General features: G+C 35.9%; 1 protein-coding gene across 4 annotated transcripts; it reads right to left on the bottom strand.

Moving 5' to 3' along the window:
- Positions 1-1,016: 1,016 nt before the first annotated feature.
- Positions 1,017-16,676, bottom strand: cept1b (choline/ethanolamine phosphotransferase 1b). 4 transcript variants are annotated; one of them, XM_038280843.1, is made up of 10 exons: positions 16,473-16,676; positions 15,226-15,518; positions 13,806-13,980; positions 11,633-11,780; positions 11,331-11,472; positions 10,025-10,109; positions 9,597-9,728; positions 7,039-7,197; positions 5,875-6,000; positions 1,017-4,053 (listed from the first exon to the last, which is right to left on the bottom strand). In XM_038280843.1, the coding sequence occupies exons 2-10, from the start codon at positions 15,402-15,404 to the stop codon at positions 3,931-3,933; spliced, it is 1,269 nt and encodes a 422-aa protein (XP_038136771.1). In that variant the 5' UTR covers positions 15,405-15,518; positions 16,473-16,676; the 3' UTR covers positions 1,017-3,930. The 4 variants fall into 4 exon arrangements, with proteins under 4 accessions (XP_038136771.1, XP_038136772.1, XP_038136773.1 ...); XM_038280844.1 differs by having other exon boundaries at positions 15,226-15,493; XM_038280845.1 differs by lacking the exon at positions 10,025-10,109 and adding an exon at positions 10,358-10,442 and having other exon boundaries at positions 15,226-15,463.
- Between the last annotated feature and the right edge of the window lie 11,247 nt (positions 16,677-27,923).

Here is a 27,923-nt window from a genome sequence, read left to right as displayed (position 1 = left end):
CGTAAACTGGAATATAGACTAAAACATTACTTTAGCTTACAGAGCGACCCACTTAGAGCAGGAATTATACCAAAATTGTATTAAAAAAATAATACGCATTTAGCATTTTAGAAAAAAACATGTTTTTGTCTGTCAATATTCTCCATCCAGAACTCCTATACTGCTGCAACAACGCTGAATTGTGAATTATAAACATGTTATTCACATCTAATTGTTGACAAATAGGTTGGTCCAAAAGTGTGGTACGGACTTATCCCTATGGTCCCTATGCAAAACTACACCCATGGTGTTATGGAAAAGGATTAAAGCCACTGGAAAAAAAGAGTTAACTGATTTTTGAATTTTATTTAAATTTAATATAGGAAAAAAGTAAAAATTCAGACTTTTTTTTTCTCAGAATTCTGACTTTAATTCTTACTATTTTCCAATATTAAAATTCTAAATATCTGATTTTAGGTTTAAACATTACAAATGCACTTAATATTTATGGTTTACTTTATAGTGTTTCTCCTCTAACTTTGATTTAAAAATCCAGAAATCTTTTAATTTCCACCACTATAGTTTAAAGCTTACTTTACAAATGAGAGAACAAATTTATAATCACTTCACTAAAGCAGTCTTGCATTTTCCATGTAATTCAGCTACATGCAACTGTAATCATGCCGATATATTTCCCCATCCCATTACTTCAATCTTTTAGAATTGAAAAAAAAACAAAAAACTGGTTCATTAATTTCTTAAAATGTAAATAAACTCAAAATCTTCCGTGAGTAGAGGAAAATCCCCAAATAGAGGCAAAAGAGGATGTGATTGAGCTACTAATCATCATGACTTGTCATTTATGACCACATTAAAACAACAAAAAAGAAGTGATGGGAATGTTTTAAGACAAAGAACTGGTTTCTAAAGCCTCGTCATCCTTGAATAATTTTATTGAAAAGAAAAAAGTTAGCCAACAAATCCATAGTGACAACAAATGAATTGAACATTTCCACTGAGACATAATAAAAACCCAGTTTCCAGGTGGGAATATGAAATTTATTTGCATTGTTAGATGAAGCAGAGATTGTCAGGTGATCCAACACACTGTGGTGCACACTGGTGAAATACCTGAGCTTTGCATTCTGGCCAACAGAAGACAAACCTTCCCACAAGCCTCTGGGAGCGCGGACACACAGTGAACACGCTCAATCCAGAAAGGCTTCTTTATACAAAGTAATAGAAAACAAATGAGTTCATTAAGGCATTTTTTTTTTTACTTCACAGATGAGAGTGGACCTGATGTCAGGAACTATAAGCATACAAGCTGCAGCAATGACGGTCGACCTCACAGTCTCGTTAGGAAATGTTGATCAGCTGAGTTTCCAGGTAGAAGTCATACAAAGCCTCTTCAAATACAAACTGTACAGTGGAATACTACGACATGCAGATTAAGGAATCAGCTCATTCCTCATAGAACACTGAGAACAGAAGACGGACTGAAAATGACAGACCTCTTAAATGCATCTTGTATTTCATACCAAAGCCACAATGTGGGGCCCTCAGCTTTGTCTTGATGACCTAGATCACCCCAATCCCTCCAGATTGTTAGTTTAATAAAGTTCAAAGTGTTGGATATCCCAACATCCTGAAATATCAAATGGAGCCACATTTAGTTTGGAGTCAAACAAAGCTTTGAAAATCATAATTGCTAAATATTCAGTCACAGTGATTTTGATATAAAAACATTTCTTTCATCAGCTGATTTATAAAGTGGAGGTTTTTGGAAAGTATAGCGCTAAAACTTCAGACTACTGAAGTAATTTCCCTTCTGATTCATTTTTAATCTTGTTCTAATGGGATCATCCACAAATCTAATTATTATTTACACTCCAAAAAGATTTCATTTTATTAAAAACAACTTTATTTTCCTTAGTTCCAAAATTACTTCTCTACAAAATTTTCTAATAAATTCCAAAACTTTAGTTTTAAGCTGCATTTTTTGAAGTTTTCAAACAACCAGAGATTGGAGCCATCTAACAATTAAACATCCTTCTTAATTTACATGTTCCTTTTCAGATAATCATGTTTTACCAATTATTTCTTCAAACCACATGTGATCTGGGTGAACCAGGCCTTTAACAATCATGCAAAGATATATTCTGATATCTGGATTACTACCACCACCATCCAAAAAAAAGAAAAAAAAGAAAAAGGAAATTGAGAAACGAAACTTTGACTCAAGACTTGGCATTACAGATGTAGATGCATAGAAACAGACTCTGGAAAAGAAACTTAAACACTAACAGGCACAAAATGCATAAGCAAGGATCTATGCATGAATCCAGATCATCACTGTGGACTCACTCCAGAAGCAGCCATCTTTAACGCATCGCCAGTATAAGGTGAACGCGCAGCAGTAGCGGCTCCGCGCAGAATAAACTAGGTTTTATTAAACCCAATCAGACTCTCATCAGTCATTACAATAAAAAAAAAAACATGAGCCTGTTAATTCACCTCATCTCCTGCGCACTCATTCACATGTGCACCTGTTCTGCTGCAGCAGATATGTGTTTAGAGGGGAAACGGTAAGATCGTACTGATCGCAGGAGGACTCGGATTATTTCTTATCCATAAATCCCATGAAAAGACAGAAAAAAAGGAACAAATGAGTCATTTTTTTCAAAACAAAGACAACTTGGTGGCGTTACAGTTGAGCCATTTGCATTATATACTATAAACACTCATGTATTAATCCCCATATACATCTGAATCTAAGAAAAAAACATTATAAAGAATAAAGTGTAAAACATAGGAGCAAGCAGCTTAGAAAATTAGATACATTTTCATTAAAGTAATATAATGTACCACACATACCGTTACAAACTCAAGAGGTGCAAACATCGAGCAGGCGATAAAAGTGAGACACGTGCAGGTGTGATTTGGTCTTTTCTTGGGTATTTTTTTTTTTTGTGGGAGGAAAGTGACAGTAAACTAAACCCAAACAAGATTTGTTCCATTTCTGATTTGGTTATCAACAGCTCAAAATGTCCAAAATGATTCGCACTAGTTTGTTGTTGAGATTAAAAGGCCACTAATATTCTGTCAAGCCCCTCATTCGTTCTGCCAGAACTACAAATGCCACTAAAAAGATCTTCAACTCAACTGTTTTTTTTCAGCAGAAGAAATAAAAACCTCCCCCATGGTTTTCAAACTTTGTGAAAATAATTTTTGTAACCTCACTCTCTCCAAAATTAAACCATAAATGTAAAGATAACCAACCTTAAAGTGTATAAAAGTAACAAGAAAAGTCAAGTTTAACTAAGAAAGGACTGGCAGTGAATATTTTTGCAGTACAAAAAAAACCCAAACTACTAAGATATAGAATAAAGCTGCTGCTGTTTCCTCCACAAACATATTTTGCTGATTCAAAATAGCAGCACAGTTTTGATTCATGTGCAGAAGATGAAGTCGCTTTAAAAAACAAAACTCTTATATGAAGAATGTGTCGGAGCAGAAGTTTTAACTTAAGAGAAGCACAGACGCTGTAACGCTTTCCTATTTACAATAGCAAAAGTTAAAGTTAGGCAGATATTACAAAAATCCTTATGAAAAGCAAAAAACCTTGATTCATTCCTTAAATGATTTGTTGAACTTATACAGTTAAAACACATGTAAGTTTCTTTCATTGGACACCGAGTAGCACCTGTACTCTTCTGAAACATTTGCCCTCTGTAACCATCAATTTGCCAGAAATTCAATTCTGCAAAAGAAACAAGTGACAGTAATATTCCAGTATCTTAACATATATTATTTTGTCCTCACACTCAGTTGGCAGAAGCACATACTTTAAACCACGTCGACTCCTGCCTCTGTAGGAGGAAAACGGAGGGAGGAGAAGATGAGTGTGACTAAGTGGAAGGAACAGAGTCAGTAATGGCCGGCGTGCCCTCAGTGATTAGCTGAACTGGGGATCGAGCAAGGCTTGATTTTGAAGACAAAAATGCGAAGATGGCAGGCAATCTGGTTGCAAACACTGACACAGTAGCGCACCAGGTCAAAGAAGGAAATGATCTGCAAAACACAGGAAAATGGTCACTTTTTCCAAGGGTGAAAAGGCAACAAGAGAACATCTGAGGAGAAACTTCTAACAGATCATTAATTTAAAAATGCTTTAAATCTTTATCAAACTATTTTAAAAGTTTGCTAAATCTTCACAAAAATCATATACAGAACTGAGTTATGATAGAGATGTGGGGATAAAAAACATTTACAAGACTAAGGGGAAAGAAAAGTAAACTGCTAGTGTTCCAAAGTGATGAGAGATGATACAGCGGTGGTCTCTGTAACAATGAAAGTTTTGGAAGTTTTCTGGTTACAACTGTGTTATAACAAAATATTATAGAGGAAGAAAAAAAAGGGGAAACTGTTGCTGCCCAGCAATCTGAGATTAGTTATAAGGCCAAACCTTTGAATTTACTGAGTTTGAAATGATTTAGTCGGTTTACCCATGTTAAGAATGAAGTATCAGAATGAATATCAGTATTTCTAGAACAATGTCTTCTACATACAAGAGCAGTGCAGAGATTTGTCATCCAACTTTGAAAACTTTTGAAGAAAATACATCTAATATAAACTATAAAAACACTCTTTAGAACAAAGACTGGCTTCATTACTCGAACACTAGGGCTCTGCAATAGTTCCCAAATATACTATTTATTAATTTGTAAAGATTTCTAGGTATTTTGAAAGTTTATTCTTACGAGTACAATTATATTTTTGGCAGACTGAAACGTAATTTTTGCTCGCAAAAATGTAATTTAGGATGTCTATATGTACATTTCTGACTTGTACGAATGTAGTTTTGACTAGGAATTATCTTATTTTAGAGATCAACAAAGGGAACAATAGAGAGGACAGCTCTTGTAATAAATGTCAAAATGGCCTGCCGTAGGGCTCGTCTACAGCTGCATTTCACCTCCTATTATTAATAGTCTCTAGATAATAATAAATTCTTACATTTTTCAGTTATTGTGGGAATAATAGTTAACATAGTCAGATAAACACAAATCAAATGAACATTTTGCAAAGTGAGGGCTGCTGCTGACGGGCTAGGATTAGACCTGGCTTTTTTAATTTTTTTTATTACGTATTATATCAGTACATGGGCAATATTGTAAGGCTTAAAAGTATAATGTTTTCGCCTCAAATTATCTTACAATGCACTTTTATTGAATTGAGTAGCGCTCCACTGGAAGGTGCTGTTGCTGCAGTGCATGCTGGGACAGCTGTCAATCTCAGAAAGCACAGGTCTGCTCTGATGCATACTCAGTAAATAGGGAGGGGCAAGAACAACATCAGGGGACTTTATCCGTTCTCGGTCTGCTGTTCTTGTGAATTGGAACAGTACTAGGTTTGAGGTTGATGATGTTTCACAAGCACATGAGAACGCATAAGTACACATATTGAGAAACGGCCATCGTTGGGAACAGTTGTAACAGAAACAAGAGCTTCCCAAAGATTCCTAGTTCCACACTGAATGTGTAATAGCTGGCACAGGGGGAATGCACGTGTCGTCTTGGCTTTCTAAGTTCTACAAAGCGTTTATTGCATATCTGTAACAAAGGGCGTGAAGGGGTTAAATGCTGAGTCCCATAAACTTGTTTTTATATCTTATCATTCTGAGGAGCTTCCTTTGAGCTAATGACTCGTCATGGTTGAAGGGGATTTAAAATGTTTAGGAGCGGCAATCAATTAGGAGTCTAAAAATATCAACAATTAAACATTGTACAAAAATAAAACCAAACTTCTTATAAAATAGATGTTTATATTTAATGCCAACAGTATTTGAGCTTTTTAATGTTGAGATAAATCACCCAGTATCCAAGTACTTACCAGTGCAATCCAGAGTACCAGGTACTCATCGATAAAACTATTGAAATACTGATCAAGAAACAGTAATCCCGGCCCCAGAAAGGCTAAGTCATGGAGATGCATCTCACTTTTTGTCATATGTGCTACCTGTGAAATGAATAATAAGCAGATGAGATTAAAAAGAAAAGGAAATTGATACTGTAATCACTGAAGAGAAAAAACAATTAAATATCCATGGAAATAATAATAATTTTTTAAAAACAACAACATTAAAACATTCTCCAGGAAGTTTTATTAATAAATCTTGCAGCACATCTTTGTTACCCCTATTGGACATGAGAACATAATGTTCATTTTTATTAATAATATAGGTTTTTGATTTATAAAGTCAGAGTCTGTCTGCTCAAACCCCAGCCGGCCTCAACAGATGGCCGCTCACACTAAAGGAGTTTTTCCTCTCCACTGTCTCTACAAGCATGCTTGGTGAAGAGTCAATGAGTCGATGCAATCTGCAGGTTTTCCTTAGATAGAGAACTTTCAACCAATCTGACTCTATGAGTTGGTTGAAATGTAAAGTGCCTTGAGATGATATGTGTTGTGAATTTGGCGCCATATAAATAGACTGAATTTAATTGAATAATTTCCTATCTGTTTACCAAATCCCATCTACCAACAATTAATGCTGATAGCATGAAGTTTAGAAGGTATACAATTGACCAAAGTTTTAAGGTTTTGCACTCTGGTGCTGTCCATCTGGATACTGAATACTGAGCAGAAATAATGATGTGTCTAATGTGACCTGATTAGAGTTCTTAGTAAACTTTCTAAATGGCTTGTGAACAAAAAGCTATTAAGCTCAAATAACTGGGGAGTCTGGGAGTATGTCTAAATCCCCTTTTTTCATTAGCAACCTTTCAGAGTGAAACATTTAGCTGTGCTGGTATTGCCTCCTTCTACATAAAGGTGTTAAAAGACTGAACTCTTCCCAGTATAAATAAATGAACGATCCCTTTGGACAAATTAATATGATGGACACTAAGGTCAGACATTTAAACACAAGATGAGGTAGATCCCATTTCCTGAAGAAAAGCTCCCTCTAGAGGATGAAGCCGTCTATCACTGTTTTTTTTTTCCCCCATGCACATTAACATAAAAACAGAGAAAAAAAATATGATGATGACTTACTACTAATTTGTTTGTGATTTTGGCCGACACAAAGCCAAATGCCAAGATATAGAGACATGGGTGTTTCTCGAAAAGCTGGACTGCAGACTTTTTGTATATCATCATCGCCAGAACTATAACTGAACCAATATGTAGGACAGGAGAGAGGACGCTGGTTCCCTGGGAACAAAGGACAAAAACAGGGTGAGGAAAACATGCATGGGAGTCCTAATAATCAATATTTGATCAATATACACAATATTGTCTCCCGATCTAGAAAAGCTAATTTCTTTATTATTTAGCTGCCAGGTTTATTTCTTTGATGCATCACTTTGCCCTTACCTCAGGATTAAACCAGGGGTTGGGGAGGATGAGGATAACCAGCCTTGCTAATGTTCATTACAGTAAAATGTGCCCCCTGCCTTTAACCAAAGAGCAGTAAACAGCTTCCAGCACCAGGATGCAATCTGAACCAGAGATGATATCTGCTGGGTTTCGACTCGGTATTATAGTCTCAGAACAGAAGTGTCCTCCTCTAACCACTAGGCTACCATTTCCATATAGCCTGGTGCTTTGGAGCCAAATGATGAGCCAGCTGGCACCACCAGGGCCTGCATGCTCAGTAGGGCTGGGTAAAAAAAAAAATCAATTTAATCGATTTTGAATCGATTTCTTTACATTTTTGCAAAATCGATGTCTAGGGAATGAGATTGATTAGATTTATAGTGACGCATGTGACGTTCCCATTCAAATGAGCTGGAAAGATTCACTCAAGATGACTTCAAGACAGACAGCTGCAAATATAGCCAATAGGTTGACTGAAGACATTAACAAATGGGGGCTGACCAGCAAACACTCTTGTTACAGACAATGCTGCAAATATGGTTTTTGCATTGAAGATAATGCAGCTCATGCATGTCTGCTGTGTCACGTCTGCTCGCTCGAGTGATGCTTCACTTTTTCACGAACAAGTTTGCATTTTTGAGACAGTTTTGTTCACATCTCAAGTTTACGCTGTCTGATTTACAAGTGTGCACTTTGTGTTTAATATGACAGGAAAAAATGAAATAGATGAGTATTTTGAAACACAGTTTAACCACTTTCATTATTGTAAAAATAGATCGAATCGAAATTAATCGATTTAGAACTGTATCAATCAAAATCGAATTGATTAAAGACTTTGGCTAAAATACCCAGCCCTAATGCTCAGATGAGGGTAGTAACTAGTTACTTTTATCCAGGTAATTTTTAGTCTACTTACAGTAATAGCCATTCAAAATTTCTCCACTTTCCTTGATGGGTCCTTGGCCGGTCCCCTACAATTCCTTTTTAAAAATCAATCTTTGTACTAAAATATTCTTCCTGTCAGTATTTGTGAACATTAAGATCTAAAGAGAAGTGTTATCTCCTGGTAAGACCCTGTAATTCAGTGAAAGGGTGCAGTCAGAGTAAAAAATATGCACCCCCAGGAGAAGGTCAGAGGCTGGAAGTTGAAGGGGATTTTGCTGGGAGCTGCAGGAAAGTGGGCTGCCATTCGGCTGGTGTTTGACTTGGAAGGGTAATTTTGAATGGTTGCTACTGTATAGGAGTAGTTGTACTTTACCATGTTTTTTACCTTTATGTATCATGCTTGTGGGAGTCTCTCGAGTCTTACTTGAATAAACCTTCTGGTTAATCTTCCCACTAACTTGAACTTTTCACAGATCAGGTGAAAATACAGAAACATAAGATATTTCTGCTGAAAGTTCCTAATTCTACCGAGACATATGCATTACCTATTGTATAGACTGATTTTATGATAAAATTATTTTAGAAAGATTTTTGTTTTAATTTTCCCAAATTTAGTATTTTGTAATTATGTTATCCATTTTTATTTTGTTTTATTTTATTATTTAAAATTCAATTAACAAAGAACTCTCCATCTGATTACATTTTAAACATTAAATAAAAGATCTTACAATTCAACAATTCCTCATCACTTTAGTCGCCAAGTAGATTTTTTATAGTAGTGGAGCTACTCTTCTCTTTCTGTTTAAGCCTTTCAACAGATGTGCTCCATTCTATTAGTCAAACCAGCTCAACCACATGTGGCATCTGGTTCCGTCAGCTCAGTAAACCCACTCGCAAACCAGGAGATGATGAAACTTCTTCACTTCAGCTTCTAACTATGAAATGCTTTGCTAATATCTTAACCAGCCATTTTAAAACTACCATTTCTATCAGTCTTATAAACTGTTATAATATGTTAACCTTGTTCGATTTCACAAAGCAAATTATATGATTACAACCATGATAAAATGCCATTTTTATGAGATAAAAACAAACTGATGAAGACGTAGTTTATGCACGCATTTGAATAGGAAGCAGATGAGATCGGATTACAAGGGGGGGCATGCACGAAATGGAAATAAAGACACCAGCTTAGCGCTGCACTGACATTAAACTGGAAAAATTATATCAAATATACTCTTTATACACATATTTACAATAATAACAAATCATGCAAGTCCATAAATACATCAAAATGTATAAGTCTGACACAAAATATAAATGACAAGGTTGAAGGTTTCTATACTTACAGCTATTGTGGATCCATTTTTACCAACACCTCCAGTAAAAATAACTCTGAAGTAATTTGTGCAGGAGAAGACGGCTCCTAGTAAAGTGCAGATGGCTGGAATCATTTTCATCTGGATATTTAGGACAGGAATCTGGTAATCAAGAGGTTCACACAGTGAACTTAGTAACGCTTGGATTCTGAAACAACCAGATTAAAACCAATAGTGGTGATGTTATAAAGCACATTCCCAATGAAGGCCTGAAGAGTAATGTTAGAGGGGGATAAAAGCTCTACGAGGGTTTGTTCTTTTATTAAAGAATAAAACAGTCAAAACAACAATGTTAGAGCAGCATTACATTTCTATTATAATTATCAAGAGATTACCACAAACTTATTGCATCATATCTATCATGTCAATTGGTTGGAATTAGAACCATTCAAAATTACCAGTGACTGCCAAAAAGCAGATCCTCCCACGGCGGCCAGCAAATACATGATTATAATGAAGATTTGCACCTCAGTCACATCAATGCTGAGTGGGAGGAGAAAGCAGAGAATTTTAAGTAACGTTTAGTAAAAGTCGTCCAGCACATCAAATTTCTGCAACCTTCCTCCACAACACATTACTGCACATGGAGCCGGCGGTTTGATTTATTAACTTTAACTGTTTTTCAACAAGTGGACAAGAAAAATGTGAATTCAATGTGACTCCATGCAGGACAGCGGCTATTGTGGAGGCAGACAGCAGTGAGCCATGCAGGCAGCAGCCAGGAAGTTTACCATCACGTTCCACAGGGAGGGACCCACAGTGGCTGTGAACATCTGTAATCCTGCTAGACAGAGCTGCACCTCTGTTATGTCAAATCTACACACAGGACACATCACATTTACTCCACCTTAACCACACACCTCACTGCTATCAGCTGATGAAAGGATTAATAGCAGTATTACTGGGTGATCATTGTTTAGATAACTTTTTAAAGCGCCTCGGATAAAGCGGTTACTAACTAACTTGTTCCAAGATTGTTTCGTGTCTTTTCTCTATAAAATAAAGGTCCCCTTTTCATTATGCAGAGCTTGAACAAATTAACTTTTGGCAAATTTTCAATCACATAATCAGCTTTAATGTTCTAAAAACGAATAAAAATCCGAGAATGAGCAGCAAACAAAGAAAAGGTCAAGAGAATAGAAAACACTATTCAGGGTTTGATTCTTTAGCAATTCACCAAGAAGCTTGGAAGCAAACACAGTTTTAATTTCCAAAAAAAAAAAAAAAGATTTACAGCTTCAGCCCTTTTGTTATTGAATCCTTTTCACCCTGAACCTCAGCTCAAATGAGATACAAATGTGTAAAACTTCACAGAAAAAGATAAACTGTTGAAAGTACAGCAGTGAGCTATAGTTACATCTTGTTACCTACCCATCATGCTGTTGCTTCAAAGAGTATAGAGAAAAAATATTATGGCCAAGACAGGTGAAAAAATGCCAATAATGATACATTCTATATGAATTTCTCCACATGTTTTAGTTTCTCTTAACTACTAAACCTCATCTGATTATTAAAAGCTATTTATTTTTAATTCTGTTTAGCTCATTTAGTCATAATGCATCTGAAAAATACAAAACTTTTCTAAAGAACAAACAAGCTTGTGTGTCATATTGACGTGTATCTAAAGGCTGATCTGAAAACAGCAGTAAATCAGTATGACTGAAGGTCAGACTGAGACAAAACACATTTGTTCTCTTGACTCACATGCCAAAGCGCAGCGTTCCTGACACGTATGTCTGCCAGTGGGCGCAGTAGAACATAAACATCCCAGCGAAGCAGCAGAAAAACATCCAGTCTGGGTTGGTGCCCAGCTGCACTGCTATACTGGTTCCCAGTACGACAAACACTGCAAAGAGGATAAAAGACACTATTGACATGATCATGACATTCAAGGTGGGACTTATTGCACACAGCTGCTGTATTTCTACAATTCGCAGAGAGTGAATCGCTGTTACAATCAGACTGAGGTGCTGATTTAAAGGGAGCCAGATATCAATCTAACCCACCTGTAGAGAGGGAGTCACAGCCGTGGTCAAACAGCTCGCCCAGGGGAGAGCTACTATTGGTGCGTCTGGCCTGTTTTCCATCAATGGCGTCCAATGACTGGTAGATAAAAAGACCCACTGCACAAAATAGGTACGCCCAGAGAGGAGCCTGGGGCGACAACCACAGAAAACTTATAAACAAAACGAATATTTCCTATCACACTTAGTACTGACATTCCTAATTACTGTAAAACCAAAGAAAAGCAAAGAACATGCAGCGTAATATGCAGGGAAAAAAAAGAACATAGGAAGATGAGAGGACAGATATGAATATGTTAAAGCATCCTTAATACTGGGCTGACAGTAGGATCGGATGCAAAGGTTCGTCCTGCAACAGGAGGGTCGCTGGTTTAAGCACGGCAGCCTTACTTCTGTCAGTGAGCCCCAGGGCAGCTGAGGCTACGATTTAACAGGAATTAGTGAATATGGTTTAAAGGCGTTTCGAATCCTCTGACTCTGTTTAAGTTAATGACTTTTACTTTTCCATTGATGTATAGTCAGAGCATGCACCTAAAGCACCTGAGCATGGACTTTAGGCATAGTGGATTAAAAGTTATCAGAATCATTTTTCGACATTGAAAAATGTGGACATGGTCAAAATCTGACCACTTTTACCCGATGTAATACAACATCCAACTGCCATGCACGTGGGCAATGGTGAAATCTTGAATCATTGTTGTTGACTGCAGTTGTGTCTAGTAGTTCCCATGAATTTTGCATGTAAAGCAGGGAGAATGGTGCTAGGCTTATGGCCCCCTGAAGTCACTCCATCACTGATTAACACCAAATTCATTAAATCACAAGGAATGCGTTCGTTTAAGGTATAAACAATGACCCATTGGTTATTCATTGCTGACCAGACTTTTCCTTTAATGCCAAAGCTGTGTCAGCAAATAAACAACCTTGGGGTGGGGTTTTTGTTTTCTGACATTTCTGAGTCAAAAGAAGCTTTTTCACTTTTTGCCTCATTTAATCAACTAATGATTTACAGTAGTTGCCTATAACCTAGAAGAGCCATAACAATGATGAAGAACCCACACAGTAGGCCTGCAATTGTTAATTCGACTGAAGAGGTTTTTGCTACTGATCTTCCAATAAGGCTGCTGGGAGGAAGATTTATTTTATAATAGGTCTTATCTTTAGAGTAGCGTTTGTTTTTCTGAGGTTTTGACTATGCCTAGTTATATTTACATCAAAAGGATTGGATTGTTTTTAAATACCTTTAGATCAATTCATCAAAATCTTATTAAAAAAATAAAAACACTAAAATTTGAAGACTTAACATTTATGGCCTTATGTCCATCTGTGCACAACCATGGACATGTGACTGATCGAATAAAATGACTCATCTTTCAGCAACCCAACCCACTACTACAAAATACACTACTGTATTTTGCAAATATTCAGAAGAAAACACAGCAATTTCTGTTTTTTTTTCCATCTGTAAAATAATGTTGGAATTCAAATATTTTTGCTCTCAGTCAATTTAACGATAAAACCTTAATCACGGTTTACACAGGAATGAGTAACCCTAATTTAATGCTTTTTAATGCTCATACAACATTTTTAGTGCCATCAACAAGTACACATGACTCTCATATATGTATGTATGCATGCATGTGTAAATATATATACACACACACACACACATATGTAAAAGATGACAAAATCCTTTGTCATCTTTACCTTCGACAGGCTCTAGCCATGTCCCGTATTCCTCCTTTTCCAGTCAATTTTGTGGAAATTTGTAGTTTCCCATTCTCTAGTCTTTTCTCTGCCTCAAGCTTCTTTTCCAAACATACGGCTTTACGATCAACCAGAACCAGTTATATCTGATATATCTGACAAAATTGTTTTTATAAATGTATTTTTTTTTAAATAAAACCTTTTAAATGCCACAAAAATGACATTTAATGAATTTTAAAACCAATTAAGGCCTTAATTTGAAAAATAATAATGTAATGATTTTTAATGACCCACAGAAACCCTGTTAATAAACTTGAATGATGTAATTTTATCTTTGCATCCTTTTTTTACATTTACATTCTCTTCAGATGTTTTCTAATGGCAGCTTCCAGAAATATTTAGGTAGAAATAATAGTGCATTTGTATAAAGGTATTTTTTTTAACCAACCTGCTCAGTGGCAGTTGGGCAGTAGTAGACAAGCACCAGGGTGGTGAAGACATTGGTGGCGAGGCCAATGATGGTGATGAGGTTGGGGGCAATCCAGGAAGGGACCTGTCCAACCAACCATTCCCAGTACCGCTGCATCAGAGGCTCCAGTAGCGAGCGGCCAGCACTGCTGTACCTGCAGGGATGGAAAACAACCACGTGAGGCCCTGGAGATTCCATAAACTAGAACCAGGTGTATCGGTTTGAAATGATTAAATTACCATTCCTACAAATAAACAGAGCTATATAGAGATGCTAATAGGAGACTATTGATTCTGATCAATATTGGGACAATTTCTTACAAAAAATAAGACCTACTTTGCAATTCAGTACATTGATGTCACAGACTTTTACACTTGGAAAAGAGGCATTTTACTGATAAATATAAACCTCATCCACTTGTATCTTACCTTTTAGGAAATTGCGCTGCTTAAAATTTTGTAATCGATCAACAATTCTACAACAACCCATTGCAAAATAAGTCCAGTATTAGGTGTGGAGAAAGTGCAAAAATCATGACATATGTAAGACCAGAATAACCTGATCTACAAATAGAAATACAGATGTTAAACCAGAGCTTAACATAAATGAACTGCACTCTTAGTTAAAGGCTCCTTTTTAAATCACACTGGAGAAAACGCAACACATGAAAACTCACCAAGTACCAGAGAACAATAAGGTTGGTTTTCTCAAACTGAATGGCTCACAATCTCCTGGGATTCAGCATCAATCTATCACTAATGTTTTATAAAGTAAAATGTTTGTCAAAACAACCTGAACTTCTTTAGCTGCAATTGGTCGATATCGCCAAAAAGAGATTGGTCAGGCAATGTATGAGTCTTAACTCTAATTAAAAACAAAGTACTTGCCAAATCACCACTCCCTTTTATAGACTTGATATTCACTTTGCTTTGTTCAGAAAAGCAATTTCTAAAATGTACTAACTACAAACCTAAATTCTATTGCACGACTAATATGCAAAGTTTTGTCATTAGGGTAGATTTGAATCTTTAAGATAAATAGCAAAAAAAACCACTAATAATTGATTCTATTTTGCATTTCTGAAAAAAATATTCTAAATAAAAGTATCCCTGGTAATAGCCAAGGAATGTGTAAAACAGAATTTTTGAAGACTGCTAGATTTTTAATTTAGTTATAAAATAAACACTACCGTGTAAGGCAGGTAATTCAGGATGCAGGTTATTGTGTCCAAACTTAGTCCTGATTTAACACAATTGACCAAAAGGCCTCTGCAGAACATAATGATATACAGACAACATTAGTCATTTGAATCAGATGTGTTGGAGCACAGACACGTAAGAGACATAAGAGGCACTAGCTCACAAGGACAGTAGTTAGATACTCCAGACGGCGTGTTTACCTATGCTCCTCCAGTCTCTTCAGCTGGTGCTGAGACAGAGGAGGAGACGGAAGTTCGATGAGCCTTCGCAGTACACCAGGAGAAAGCCAGCACGCCGCCTCCATGCCCATGCCGTGCCCCACGTCCTTGTCCCGGCGAGAACGCAGCCCCCCTCCTTGCTGCTGCCCCGTTGTGCTCATGGAGCTCTGGAGGTCTGATCCCTGAAGGCTCTGCCTCTGCCACTGTCCTTCCCGGAGAGCTAAAGATCCACAATATGGCTGGATAAACACTGAGGAGAATCAACCAAAATTTTCCTGTAAAAAATGTTCCAAGCATAATGATTATTTCTTCTTATGATTATAACTTTACAAAGATATTCTGGCATTTGTCTTTCCTAAATAACCCAGATACTCCATCTTTAAAGAAATGTGTTGATTTCCTTTATGTCACTAAATAAATATTTACACAGGAAACAAAAAAATGCAAATAAAATAAGCCATGTAGTCAGGGAGTCTCAATGTTTTTCACATAGACCATCAGGGTTTGTACACAGAAATGTCAAGTAACCTGTTGATAAATGATACTGATAACAGTTTACAGACCTCAGCCATCAGGATGAAATAATCACAGTAATAAATGTACTATGGTTTAGCTTTTATGTCAATATCCTCAGTGCTGCAGAGACACATGTAAAGTAAATGAACTATAATAACCCCACATTTTACTGTTACATAGAAATGTCATCTTAGACAGCAGGGCAACGGGACCCCATATAATCCCGTCTCATATCTCTGTCACTGATCAATCAAGTCAGCATGGAAAATCTAAACAAGTCAAAACACATAGTGTCGTGTTGCCCTCTACTATTACATTTAACACTACTTATATCACATTTATTAAGATTTACCGACTAGGCTATTAATCCCTGTACAAACCGATGGCACTATACATACTGAGTGCATCTGCGATTCTAGAACAACATCTATCAGCAACTTACGAACTGCTGATAGATCTTCGACAGCAAACAAACATGTTCTTGAGTAGCATGTTTGCTGTTAGCTTTCTTCAAACGGACCAAATGCAACAAAATAAAAATTACCTCGAACGGTTAACTCGATTTGGCCTTTTTTACTACACGAACATAGAAATTAAATAAACAAAAATAGCATAAGAGTTTTGAAAATAAGAAAGTGGTGTTGACTTCATGGAGGTTTGGCTAACTTGTCTAGCCAAGCAAATCCTGCTAACATAAGCTAACACCGACTGACCTGCCGATAAAAGGACGAAAGCCACGGATAGTCCGAGGGTCAGATATGGAGCTTGGTTCCGACAGCAACGCTTTTCTTTCAGTGTCCGCTTTTATTTGTCGTTTATGATTTAGAGAAACCAGAGCAGCGGCAGCGGCTGTAGGGAAATGACTACGACCCGGTGTTCCAGCACCTACTTGACTCAGTGTGCTAATTATCGTTAGCTGTCACGGAAATCTCGCGAGGTTTACATCAGTCACGAGGATCTCCCAGGCAACCACACAGAGACGCACTCTTGACGCTCATTTTGTAATAATAAAATTTTAATAATAATAATAAAATAAAATTTTTAATAATCATAATAATAACAGAAGGCCCAATTATTCAAAATATTGTGACAAAGGACTTACAGATTCATCATGTTAAATATTAAAGAATAGATGCATTGTTTTTTTTTTTTTTTTTGCTATTTCAACATCTGCAGACATTTAGGCCTAACAACTGGAAAACTCTTTAACTGCAGCCATAAAGGCAGCAATGAAATTAACAGTAAATTATAGGGAAATGAAATGGCAGCTAAATGTTTATATAAAAAGTTTTTTTTTTTTAAATCTTATTTTAGATTAAGTTGCAATAGTTTTAACGGAAACAAAAATAATTTTGGAGCATTGCAATTTTTACAAATTCGTGTTCATAGAGGCCACATTAGTAGCAATACTACAACTTACACATTTAAAGACCATGTTGTGAGGTAAATGTTATTATATATTGAAAAAATAACAACTGAATATGCAAATGACTTAATCCCTTAACATATGTTTAATATGGCTATTTACATGAACTTCACAACAGTTGCCAGTATTCTAAGAACATTTTGCACTTGCAAAGAAATGAGCACAAATTATTCCACAAACCATGTTGTATGATATAAACTGGAATGAGAGAAGAAATCTTAATCAACACACCTACTAAAATGTATTTCATACCAGAGAAAAAAAAAAGCTGCTTTTCAGACATCTCATCAATGATTAGCTCATACAGTAAGTGATTTTGACCAATTCTTCCACAAACCTTTACATTCTGGTCTCATCTGTCAGATAACACCTAGAAAAACTTGAATATACTTTCTTTATTTTTATTTTTTGATTATTGAACTGAGTGGAAATGTTATGTAAAGAAATTACTTATAAGTATTCTCTTAAACACTTTATCACAAAACACAAAGTCCATCAACACTTATTAAAAGCTGTCAGAAACAAATCAGATGATGCAGCATCAGGGATACCTTCAATACCTTTTAATTTAGCAAGATAATGTTGATTTAAAGAAAACTCACTGCAATGCTGCTTGAAGCAGCATGTTTAATTTATTTCATAAATGTAACATGCCTCATTAATAAAAAGAAATAACAGGAATCCCTGAATAGGCTTAAAGGTTTTCTTTAAGTACATAACAAATTCACCTTTGCCATCCTAACAGAATGCAGCTCAAAGGTGTGATGTATATAACATTCTCAACATGTGTATGAGAATCATTTCTATATTTGCCTACATTACTTGAAATATTGATACTTTGTATTTTAAAGTAATGTGAGAAGTAACAATTATTTTGCAGTTTAAACCCAAGACTTGAGTAATATATCAAAGCTGTCTATTTCACAAGAAAAACATTTAAAAAACAAAGACCCACGGTTCTGGATTGATTTCCTTTAAAGCACAATTTTTTTGGCAGTGTTCTATTTTCATGAGAATGTGTTAAGAACAATCTTTATAAAGTTAGTGATGAGATAGAGCTTAAAACCCTGCTTTTAAGGTCGAAACAGATAAACTTACCAACCTAGATAGGGAACATGTAGGTTGGCTGGCTTCGCCTACCTCACTAACAAGTACCAGACAGGAAAGAAAATTCCCCCGGCATGTTTTTTTTATTATTATGAAAATAAGACATATTAAATTCTGCAATTATTGTTTCAGCATTTTTTGTTTTATTTATTAATTTTTTTAATCTTTTTTTTTCCTACTTGCTTTGATTCTGTTTTATTTTCTCATATTTTAATCACGTAAAGCACTTTGCATTGTCTTTGTATTGAATTGTGCTATACAAATAAATTTGCCGTGCCTTGCCTTACTACTGCTGTGATTTTATTATACCTGATTCTACTATTATTATTTTTATATGTATCTTTATGGGGCGCATAAATCAATGATTCTTTTTTTAACATATGTGTAGTACTTTTATTTCTAGTTGTTACCACAGATAAAACTAATAAGAAAAATGAGAAAAATTTTACCTTTAGTTTTTATACCATGAAAGGAAAGTGTAGCATAGATACAAGGACATTCTAACTCGTTTATAATAAAACCTGTATATGGACAGTCCCTGTTAACTACTAAGCAAACAGTACAAAACAAAAAAAGGAATTAAACTTTTAAGGCTAGGCCTTCACTAATAAACAAAATATGCACGTTATCCTTAAATGTATTTACTTGAGACATCTGTGATGTTGAATGCAAATATTGGCACCACAGAAGCTATAATTCTTTTCAAAGACAAGAACATGAAACGTTTAATCTTTCTTTGCATTTTATTTCCTGTTTGTGGATTTATGTGGTATAGGGCTCTTTGTCCAATAGATTCAAGTGGGGATAAAAGAAGTCTCTTAGCAAGTTTTGAACCTGAGCAGGTCTGGGGCTTCCTCCAGCTGAGTCCAGAACAGGATTCAGAGGAGAGCTTAGGAACTTTGAAGGAGTGAAAGCAGACCCAGCAGAGCGGGCCTGAGCTGTGTGAAGACCCTCGATTGCGCTGGAGAGCCAAATGAGCCTTTTTAGACTCTGGATGCTTCGTCCACGATCGTGCATCAGCTGGTGTTCGGTCACTGCTCGACGACTGCAGGGAAGCCAAATACAAGTCAGTGCACTGCCTCATGATTCAAAAAATATTTTCAGAAACAAATCAGTTCCACTCAAACATACAGTTTCTTTGGAATTATGTATCTGGAAATATACAAAATCTACTTAAAATGGTATTTCAGAAGTGGAAACATACATAAACACAGTGCAAACCTGTTGTGCATTCAAAAATATATATATATAAAAAAAAACAAATATCAAAAAGGACAAATCTGTAACTGAAAACTACATGCTCATTTAAAATGCTTATATAGAACATTCTGAAAAGAAATGTCAGGTGAAAGAAAACAATCAGGTGAAGGAGATTCATCTACAAACGTACGAACATCTTTTTCTAGAAAATGTGGAGGATAACTCCTAAAGTTACATTTCAATAGATCTTGTTTTTTTATTCTGATGACACCATGTTACATATAGGATATAATGATGTGTGATGTTAAACTGTTCTTTGATATACATCTTTATTTCTTCTCAAATCACGCAAGAATTTGTTTATGCCCTAAAAAGAGTAGAAACCCAATGGTGCCTATTTAAAGATAAAAAGGTTACGCATTAATGGATCACAACATTGATTTACATCCCCATAAAAGAAAAAAAAAACAAGAACAGATTTTCGAAAAATACATTTAGTGAAAATAACTTCAAATGTCATCTTATTATTGTTTTAACAACATATTTGTGTAATCTCCCTCCAGAAAACATGCATTTATCAGCATAGAAGCATAAAGGAGATTTGATAAGCTCACCTTTCATTCTGTTGGCTATGGCTGGTATGAAAGATGACAAGAGCCATCACAGCGAAAACAAGCACAGTACGGTGGGAGATCTGCATTTTCTGAATGATTAGAAAAATCAGAAAAAAAATCAGAATCAGAAGAAATAAACATACGATAAAAAGCAGGAGAAATATATCTGAAATGCAGAATACAAACTGCCAAACTAACTATATGTTAATAAGAAAAGTATATTCCTTCAGGTTATTATTACAAAGCAAAACGTATTTGCTTTAAATCTTCACCATTGACCTTTCATAAAGATCACAGTTGAAAAAAAGAATCTACGTATTTTACTAAAGAAATTACAGCAACTGCGTCATTAAAAATCGCTACAACACTAAATCCTGCATAAATAATTTGAGATGATCAATTTTACATCCTTGTACAGTCTTTGATAAAAGAAAACATTGTTTGGACAGATTCTAAGACAGTTTACCTAAACTAAACTGAGACGTTTTCTTGGCTGAAATGAAATAATTCCTAATTCTGTCCTTCAGCTGAAATCTGGATTATCTGAAGACACGCTGGTCTATCTTTACCATATTAAGTTTAAATGCAGAATACCAAACAATATTGCATATCATACTTGTATTATTTACTTATTTGTCAAAAATCCCCTTTAAACATGATAATTTAACCAACAATGAATGCAGTTTCAGAGGCTTACTTTCAATTTAATCATGTTTACCTCTTTTTAAAAAATATAGTCTCATACACTTTAAGAATAAACAAACATTCAAAATCAATAAATGTAAAGGCTGGATGGACAAACATTAATTATAGGTACTTACATTTCCTCTGTCAAAGTGAAAACACCTCTTCTGATGTAAAAGCTCTTAACTGAGATCTGAGTCGACCCTCCAGACCTTTTATAAAGCCCTCTGACATACACATACATAGACACACATTCATTTAGCCCACCCACACAATAAATGGCCTTAAATTGAAAATAGGACACTTGATTTGAAAAATGAAAAAAAAAAAAAAAAAAAAAACACGCCAGTAGCATCATCTCTGACATGTGACTTTTGTGCGGACAGATAACACGTCAAATCCTTTTAGGCTTATTTGCGTTACCATAATCCCAAACAGACCCCTGTTCCTCAGTGCCTTGGCTCACTGGCATGTGTTCTTTATTTAATCAGGTGCTTTGGAAAGAATAATCGAATTAAATTGAGGGATCAGGATTCCTCTATTTTGTGGCCTAATCCTTCAAATTCCTTTTTGTTAGAGACCTTGGCACCTGCGGAAAAAAAGACAAATTTAGCGAAGGGTTGAATGGCTTTATTGATCTGTTGGACAAAGCCTCTGAATGAGTCAGAGCAGAAGCGCTCATCCTCTGCAAAGTGTGTGATGCTTCAGGTCTAAACTTTTCCAAACAGTCTGTAGTTAAAATGTTTGTCACCTGGAGCTCTCCACCAACTCCTTGACTTCTTCACCGACCCCAACATTTAATGAACCTAAATGGACCAAAGTCTGTGGTTGCCATGGCACATTCGCAGCCACCAATAGAAACACAGTCGTCCTGACAACATCTTCCAGGAGAAGTTTCTTTCTCTGTGAGAAATGTTGGCTCCCTTCAGAAGCTCGTGGGCAGAAAAATGGAAAAACTCGACTTTCAAATAATCACCAGGGAATTAATTAAAACAAACATGAATAGTAAAGAAATAAAAATAAAAACTAACATGGATAGAGGGTTCTTTAGTATAGTTTCACAAAGTGGAAAAAAAACCAACCTGTGATCTAATACAAATAAACCAGAGTAAATTAAAATTAAAGTTTCCAAATGCTGATTTCTATTATACATTTAGAAAAAAAGGCAATCAAAAGCAACCTTGCCTCCATGAGAAAAAAATAACTCCCCTTATATGTTAATGGCTGAAAGCAACAACTGACATCAAGTGTTTGCGACAACTGGCAATGAGTCTTTTACACAATAATGGAGGACATTTTTGTATGCAGTATGGTTTAGATCCAAGCATTTTATAGGGGATTTAAATTATTTTGACATAACATTTTATTTACAAAAAATAAAAAAATATAATCAACAATTATTTATGCAAAACAAGTGTCAGCTAAAAGTCATTTAAATAAGGATTTTGAGGATACATGGTCTGCAAAATTAAATTCACTTCAATTCCATTTCAATGAAATTCAGTTCAATTTTGTTTTATTAATCCTAAATTTAATTGTCGTATCAGATATTTTTATTTTTTTTTTTTTTTTTATTCAGCTAACTGGAGGCAGGAAGGATAATCTGAATCGGTCTGTCTCGCAATGCATCTGGTGAAGCCTCTAATTCAAGACCCTCTGTTGCTTAAAAGTCTACTGAAGAGGATGCTCAGGGTTGTACATAATGCTCTTCGTTTTATGAAGAATCATCTCCAGTGGTTTACAGAGGAGTTCCTGAAACAGAACCAACATTATTTATCAGCTTGTTAAGCTTCTTTTAGTAATTAGCTCTGTTTTTCCAATTAGCTCTGTTTTCCCAGCAGATGATGGCAGAAGAGATCACAGTCACAATAGACTGATAAAAAAATACTGAAGGACCTAAGCTTCAGGGCCGTGCAGAGACCACTAAAGGGGCAGGTGCTCAAAAAAAAAAAAGGGCACATCTTATCGCATTTTAGGACAGAATATTAACAAAGTCACATAGCTTTCAGAGTTTAATGAACAATGATAAATTACAAAATTGTGAGACATACAATCAAAGCTAAGGGAAATCTCTACACAGAACATAGAACTATGCATATGTAAAATATTTTATTAGTAATTTCTTTCTGCAGGTCTATTTTGTTTTAGGAAAGTATTACAATATTCAAACCTGCAATTTAGCCAAAGATGTAAATCAGAGCTGGACCACCAGACATATTTTGTCTTTACAGAATTTAACTGTTAAAAATGCATACAAGGGCACAATGCAACCTTTTAGTGTACTGTAATCTATAAAAAGAATGTCTGCCTGGTTTGCTGTACTGACAGTGGAGATGGAGACGGTCCATTCAGAAAAGCAGAGCTGCTGCATCAAACTTTAACGTGGAACTGCAGAAAAAAAAGAACAAAAGCAAACATTTTATTAATGCATGTCACCATGAGAAAAGCCTACTCTGTTTGTGTCTTAGTGTATTTTGTAAGTACCTATATACATTTTCTTCAATCTTTCCTCTTCGTTTTTTCTTGTCAGTTTCTCTTTTCTTTTTTTCCTCATTGTCTCATCTTTTCTGTGTTGAGTGAAGGTCAATGTCTTATTTATTTCAGTCTCTTGCCTTTCTTTTTCCCCCAAACTAAATTCAAGATTATGATCCAAAAACTTATTTTCCGTCATGGTGATTTAACTGCTTAAAAACAAATTTCCAACTTTTAAGCATTTTTGCTATTTTTGTTCTCTTTTGTTCACAGCAGCAGTTTTCTGTTAGCCATGTCTTTAAAAATGTTAATAACCTCACTGTGAATGATTGGCACATCCTTCTCGATTGCCAACAAAAGAAGGTCTGACAACCGATCCTCCTTGCAGCAGCTGCGCAGTTTTGTTTTCACCAGCTTCATACATTATATCTATCATATATCTATCATGGTAGTTCTGGATGAGTTCTCCTTCAAGATACATTTACCTAACGCTAGAATAAATGAAATGTACATCATGCAGCAAAGGAAATTAGAAAATCAGACATATATCCATTATGGAGATGATAGGTTTTTGACGGGCGATGTGCCCCTATTGCATAAGTAATACTGAAGAATGTCCTACTATCATTAACGACACAGGGAAGCTTTTTAGTTATCTTGCTTTGCTAGCAAAGTCATTAGCTAGCAGCTAGCTCATAGCACAAGAACAACAGCCTAATGTCTGTATGATAAAAATACTGAATCGATAGATAAGAACAGCTTTTCCTCACCTGGCTGTCTCCTCCCGCTCAGTAGTTCTTCAGAGAAAGGCGCGCAGCGTCCTATACTTTCCTCCGTTTAAACCGCTACTCTTTGCTAAAGTAGAGAAATTATACAACATTCAAAGTTTTCCGTTATCTGACAAGTAGCAAGCCTACTCCAGTATTTTCACCAAAAATTATGTTTTTTAATTCACAAAAAAACTGTTCTGTAATCATTACAGAACAGTTTTTTGTGAATTAAAAAACATAATTTTCAATGTAAAAGACTAAAAGCACAGAGCAAACAGTGTTTTAGATCAAACAATACTGCATCATCCATGGGGCTCATTTGGTTTCACTTACATCTCTATTCAGGTTGACATTGGAGAGGCAGTGCAGACTGAAGACATAGCCATCCGTCCCGTCCGATCATGGTTGATCTTGCTTAGGGCCAAATGAGCAGCGGCCACAGTGTAATGTGGAATATTCGCTACCTTTAGCTCCGCAGTTAGCCGCCTTATCTGACTGTGCGAGAGGCAAGTGCGTCGTCACCGGCAAAAGGTCAAAGGTAACAATGTGATCGGACGGCTTATTGTATTTTTTTTCTTGCCAAAAAAAAAAAGATAATAATAATAATTTCAGTACGTGTCAAATAAATAAAAAAAAAAAAAAAAAAAAAAGGGACCAAAAGGGCACATTGGGATCATGGAGCAAAAGGGGCAGGTGCTCAAGCCCCCTTAGCCCCCCCCCTCTGCACGTGCCTGCTAAGCTTCCTTGAGAAGTACAGTCTGTTTTTTCCCTTCCTGCAGACGTCTTAACAGTTGCATCTCAAGTCTCATCTGTTGTCCAGGTATTCATACTCCACCACCAATTCCACTTCTTCTCCACTGATTTTGATATAATTTGACTAGTTTGAGTTTGGTCATGAATTGTGCCTGTTTCTCTCATAATGAGAGAAGAACGACTCTGAATCAGGGCAACCACGGAGACAGTTAGTTTAGTTAAGGAAAACTTTATTAAACAAAGAACAGAAAATTGAGTTTGGCAGGATCTTCCTGGTAACGCCTAGGGACAGATTGGATGATGGTGAACAACTGATCTGAGGTGGTGGGAAGGTGGAGGATGCTGAACTCACAGGGCTTGAGGTTGTTTTGAGCTTGGAAGGATTGTGTCCTGGGTCCAGGAGCAAACTGAGACTCTACCCTTTAGGTGATGGTTTGTAGGAGGGTGGACAGGCCGTGGGCTCCTGGGGGAGGGCTGCGGCAAACTGGCTTGGTTGGTTGCTAGGAGGGAAAAAACAGACATGGGATTAGATCTGGCTTGAATAGAAATCTAGGAGAAAGCTGGTCGGTCATATACCACGCTGGTAGTGAGAAAGAACTGACGCCCTCCTCCTGGTCCCAGCTCCTTAAGTAGACTCCAAAATTAACAGAGATGAGCTGCACCTGCCCATCACACCCTGCAGAGAAGAGAGAGAGACAGACACCACACCTGCAGTTTGACGGTTTCTTTTTTTTTGGGGGGGGGTTTGCTGGCATTCCCTATTCCCTGCTCTTGTAGTCTGCTAGTTAAAGTAACGAGAAGCACCTTGCCACTCTCCCAATCACCTTTGTTCCTCCCAGCTCTTACTTAGCCTATTTATACCTGCCTATCTCATTATTTCCCTGCCAGTATGTCATCTGCTTATTGCCCGTATGAGAATCATTCCAAGTTCCTGTGCTTGCTTTGCCCTCACTGGATATTTGTCCTCTTCTGACTCCGATCATATTCTGGGCTGTTTTAGCCTTTCTTCTTCTGTCTGGAATGAATTTTATTAAACCACCACCCTTGATTTGGAGTGTGGACTGAAATGACGGAAGAAAAAACGACTCACATTCTGTCAAACAAATTAGTTATATTAAGAAAATCTAAAATTGGATAATAATTCCAAAATATTAAATCTAACTTTCATTTTGGAGAGATTGCTTATCAGTTGAGTCCTTTCAAAACTATATTTCTGCTCTTATAGGGAACACTTAAACAAACAAATCAGATGGCTAAGCTGTCCAGCAGAGCATACATCTGCTAAATTAGATGGAAATATGTTGAATTGGGGAAAATTAAAATAAATTTGAATTTGTGGAAGTTTGGCTTTTTATTACCTTATGTGTTCTCTGTTTAACTCTCCAAAAAATGCATGCTAGATTAGTTTTTAATAATAGTATGAAGGAAAGAGTTTCTTTATTTGTCATGTTCATGACCCTGAGTAAGAAAAAAGGCAGAATAAAAAAATAAATGAATAAATTCCTGGCAGCTATAAAGTATTCCCAAAACACACATGATTATAATTTATAATAGTTGAGTGTTTTAAAACATGCAGAACCCACTCAGGCTCACTAACACCACCGGCACTGTGTTCATGGCATCACTATTTACTACACAGGGCCACACATTTTACCCGATGAACTTTCTGGTCTGAAAGCGAAAAGCAAAGCAAACAAAAAAAAAAAAAAAAAAAAAAAATGGTACTGATGTTTACCCTCGTTGTTTGCTACTTAGTTCTACATCAACAACTTCAGAACACGGCAAAGTGAAAGATATTAACAGTATATAACACCATTACCAATTTGTTATCAGTGTAAAGAATCACTCTGCATTTGTTTTTAAGTTTTATTCAAGTTGTAGTAGAGTGTGTTGATTTGATTAAATGTGTTCACCTTGCAGTTTAAGAATAAAAGTGAATAAAAAAATGTCACGGAGTTAAAAAAATGTCATGTCAAATTAAAAGAAATGCCCAATTTAAATCTTTATAGTATAATCCAACCAGATCAACCCTAACCAAAATGATTTAAGAGATTTTATATTCTCTGCTCCAATGAATAAAATACATACATACACACACACACACACACACACACACACCCACACACACACACACATATATATATATATATATATATATATATATATATATGTGTGTGTGTGTGTGTGTGTGTGTGTGTGTGTGGGTGTGTGTGTGTGTGTGTGTGTATGAATCCCTAATGCTGTTACCTAAATCCTTGTCACTTTGCATTATATGATCAGTGCAACTGTGTCTAATAACTCATTTTAGACAGGCTTAGTATAGAACTGCTTGCATTGTTTTTGTATTTATGGAGGTGGAAGATTTTCATTTTCCTATGGAATATTAAATATTTATTCTCTCCTGGACACAAGCATTATGTATTGGTCACATAAGACATCCAACTGTTCAGATAAAACCTGCAATGTTCCTTAGCATGTAGAGTATGTATATGTTTTAATGCTTAGCCAACCTCAACTTAATCCTAGGGTTCATAAAAAAGACACATCAAAGGTTGATTTGAATGTTTTCCAGTTCAGAATATTCTAGTGTAGGTGGTGGTTTCTTCTGTCATGTATTTTATTGATAAAACTCTGCTTTTGATTTCTCTCGCTCTCTGTTATTAAGATTTTTTTTTATTGGAATCATCAAATTGTTTCATGTTTCAAATCAGATAAACTGGTACCCTTAAGTGCACATTCCTTCCCTTTTGTGATGACTGAGGACAATAAGTATATAGGAGTTTGCTGATGAACCCCACTGCATCAACTTCTCTACATATTTCAGTACAGTCAGAGATCCATGGACATAATCACTTCATTACATTATTGTGCTATAAACCTTATTATTTTGCAATAACACTAACAAGACTTCAAAGTTATTGTAAAATTGCGCTGAACAGGGCACTATGTGTCATAGGTCTATTGTCATAGTTTATCTTTATACCCTGAGTTTCGGTGTGAACTTAATACTTTTAAAGATAGTCTTCAGTATCTTAATTTTCATTTTTTTTGTGCAGCACTTCTTATATCAACATGGTAAGAGAGAGAAACTGCCTTTTTTGCAGCATTTGATAAAGGGTCCAGCAGATTCTGAAACAG

The sequence above is a fragment of the Cyprinodon tularosa genome, unplaced genomic scaffold (assembly GCF_016077235.1).
Source record: "Cyprinodon tularosa strain WSP-4 unplaced genomic scaffold, ASM1607723v1 ctg165, whole genome shotgun sequence".
NCBI classification, from domain to species: domain Eukaryota; kingdom Metazoa; phylum Chordata; class Actinopteri; order Cyprinodontiformes; family Cyprinodontidae; genus Cyprinodon; species Cyprinodon tularosa.
Note: the sequence above shows the minus strand (reverse complement) of the source record. Positions and strands in the feature narration are given on the sequence as shown.

Bases quoted from the DNA above. Each gene is read 5' to 3' on its own strand.
- cept1b (XM_038280843.1), bottom strand. From the start codon at position 15,404: ATGAGCACAACGGGGCAGCAGCAAGGAGGGGGGCTGCGTTCTCGCCGG. The intron at 7,198-9,596 runs GTAAGTATAGAA...CTTTGTTCCCAG, and splicing joins AAAATGGATCCACAATAGCT to GGAACCAGCGTCCTCTCTCC. The intron at 6,001-7,038 runs GTAAGTCATCAT...TTCATTTCACAG, and splicing joins AAATCACAAACAAATTAGTA to GTAGCACATATGACAAAAAG.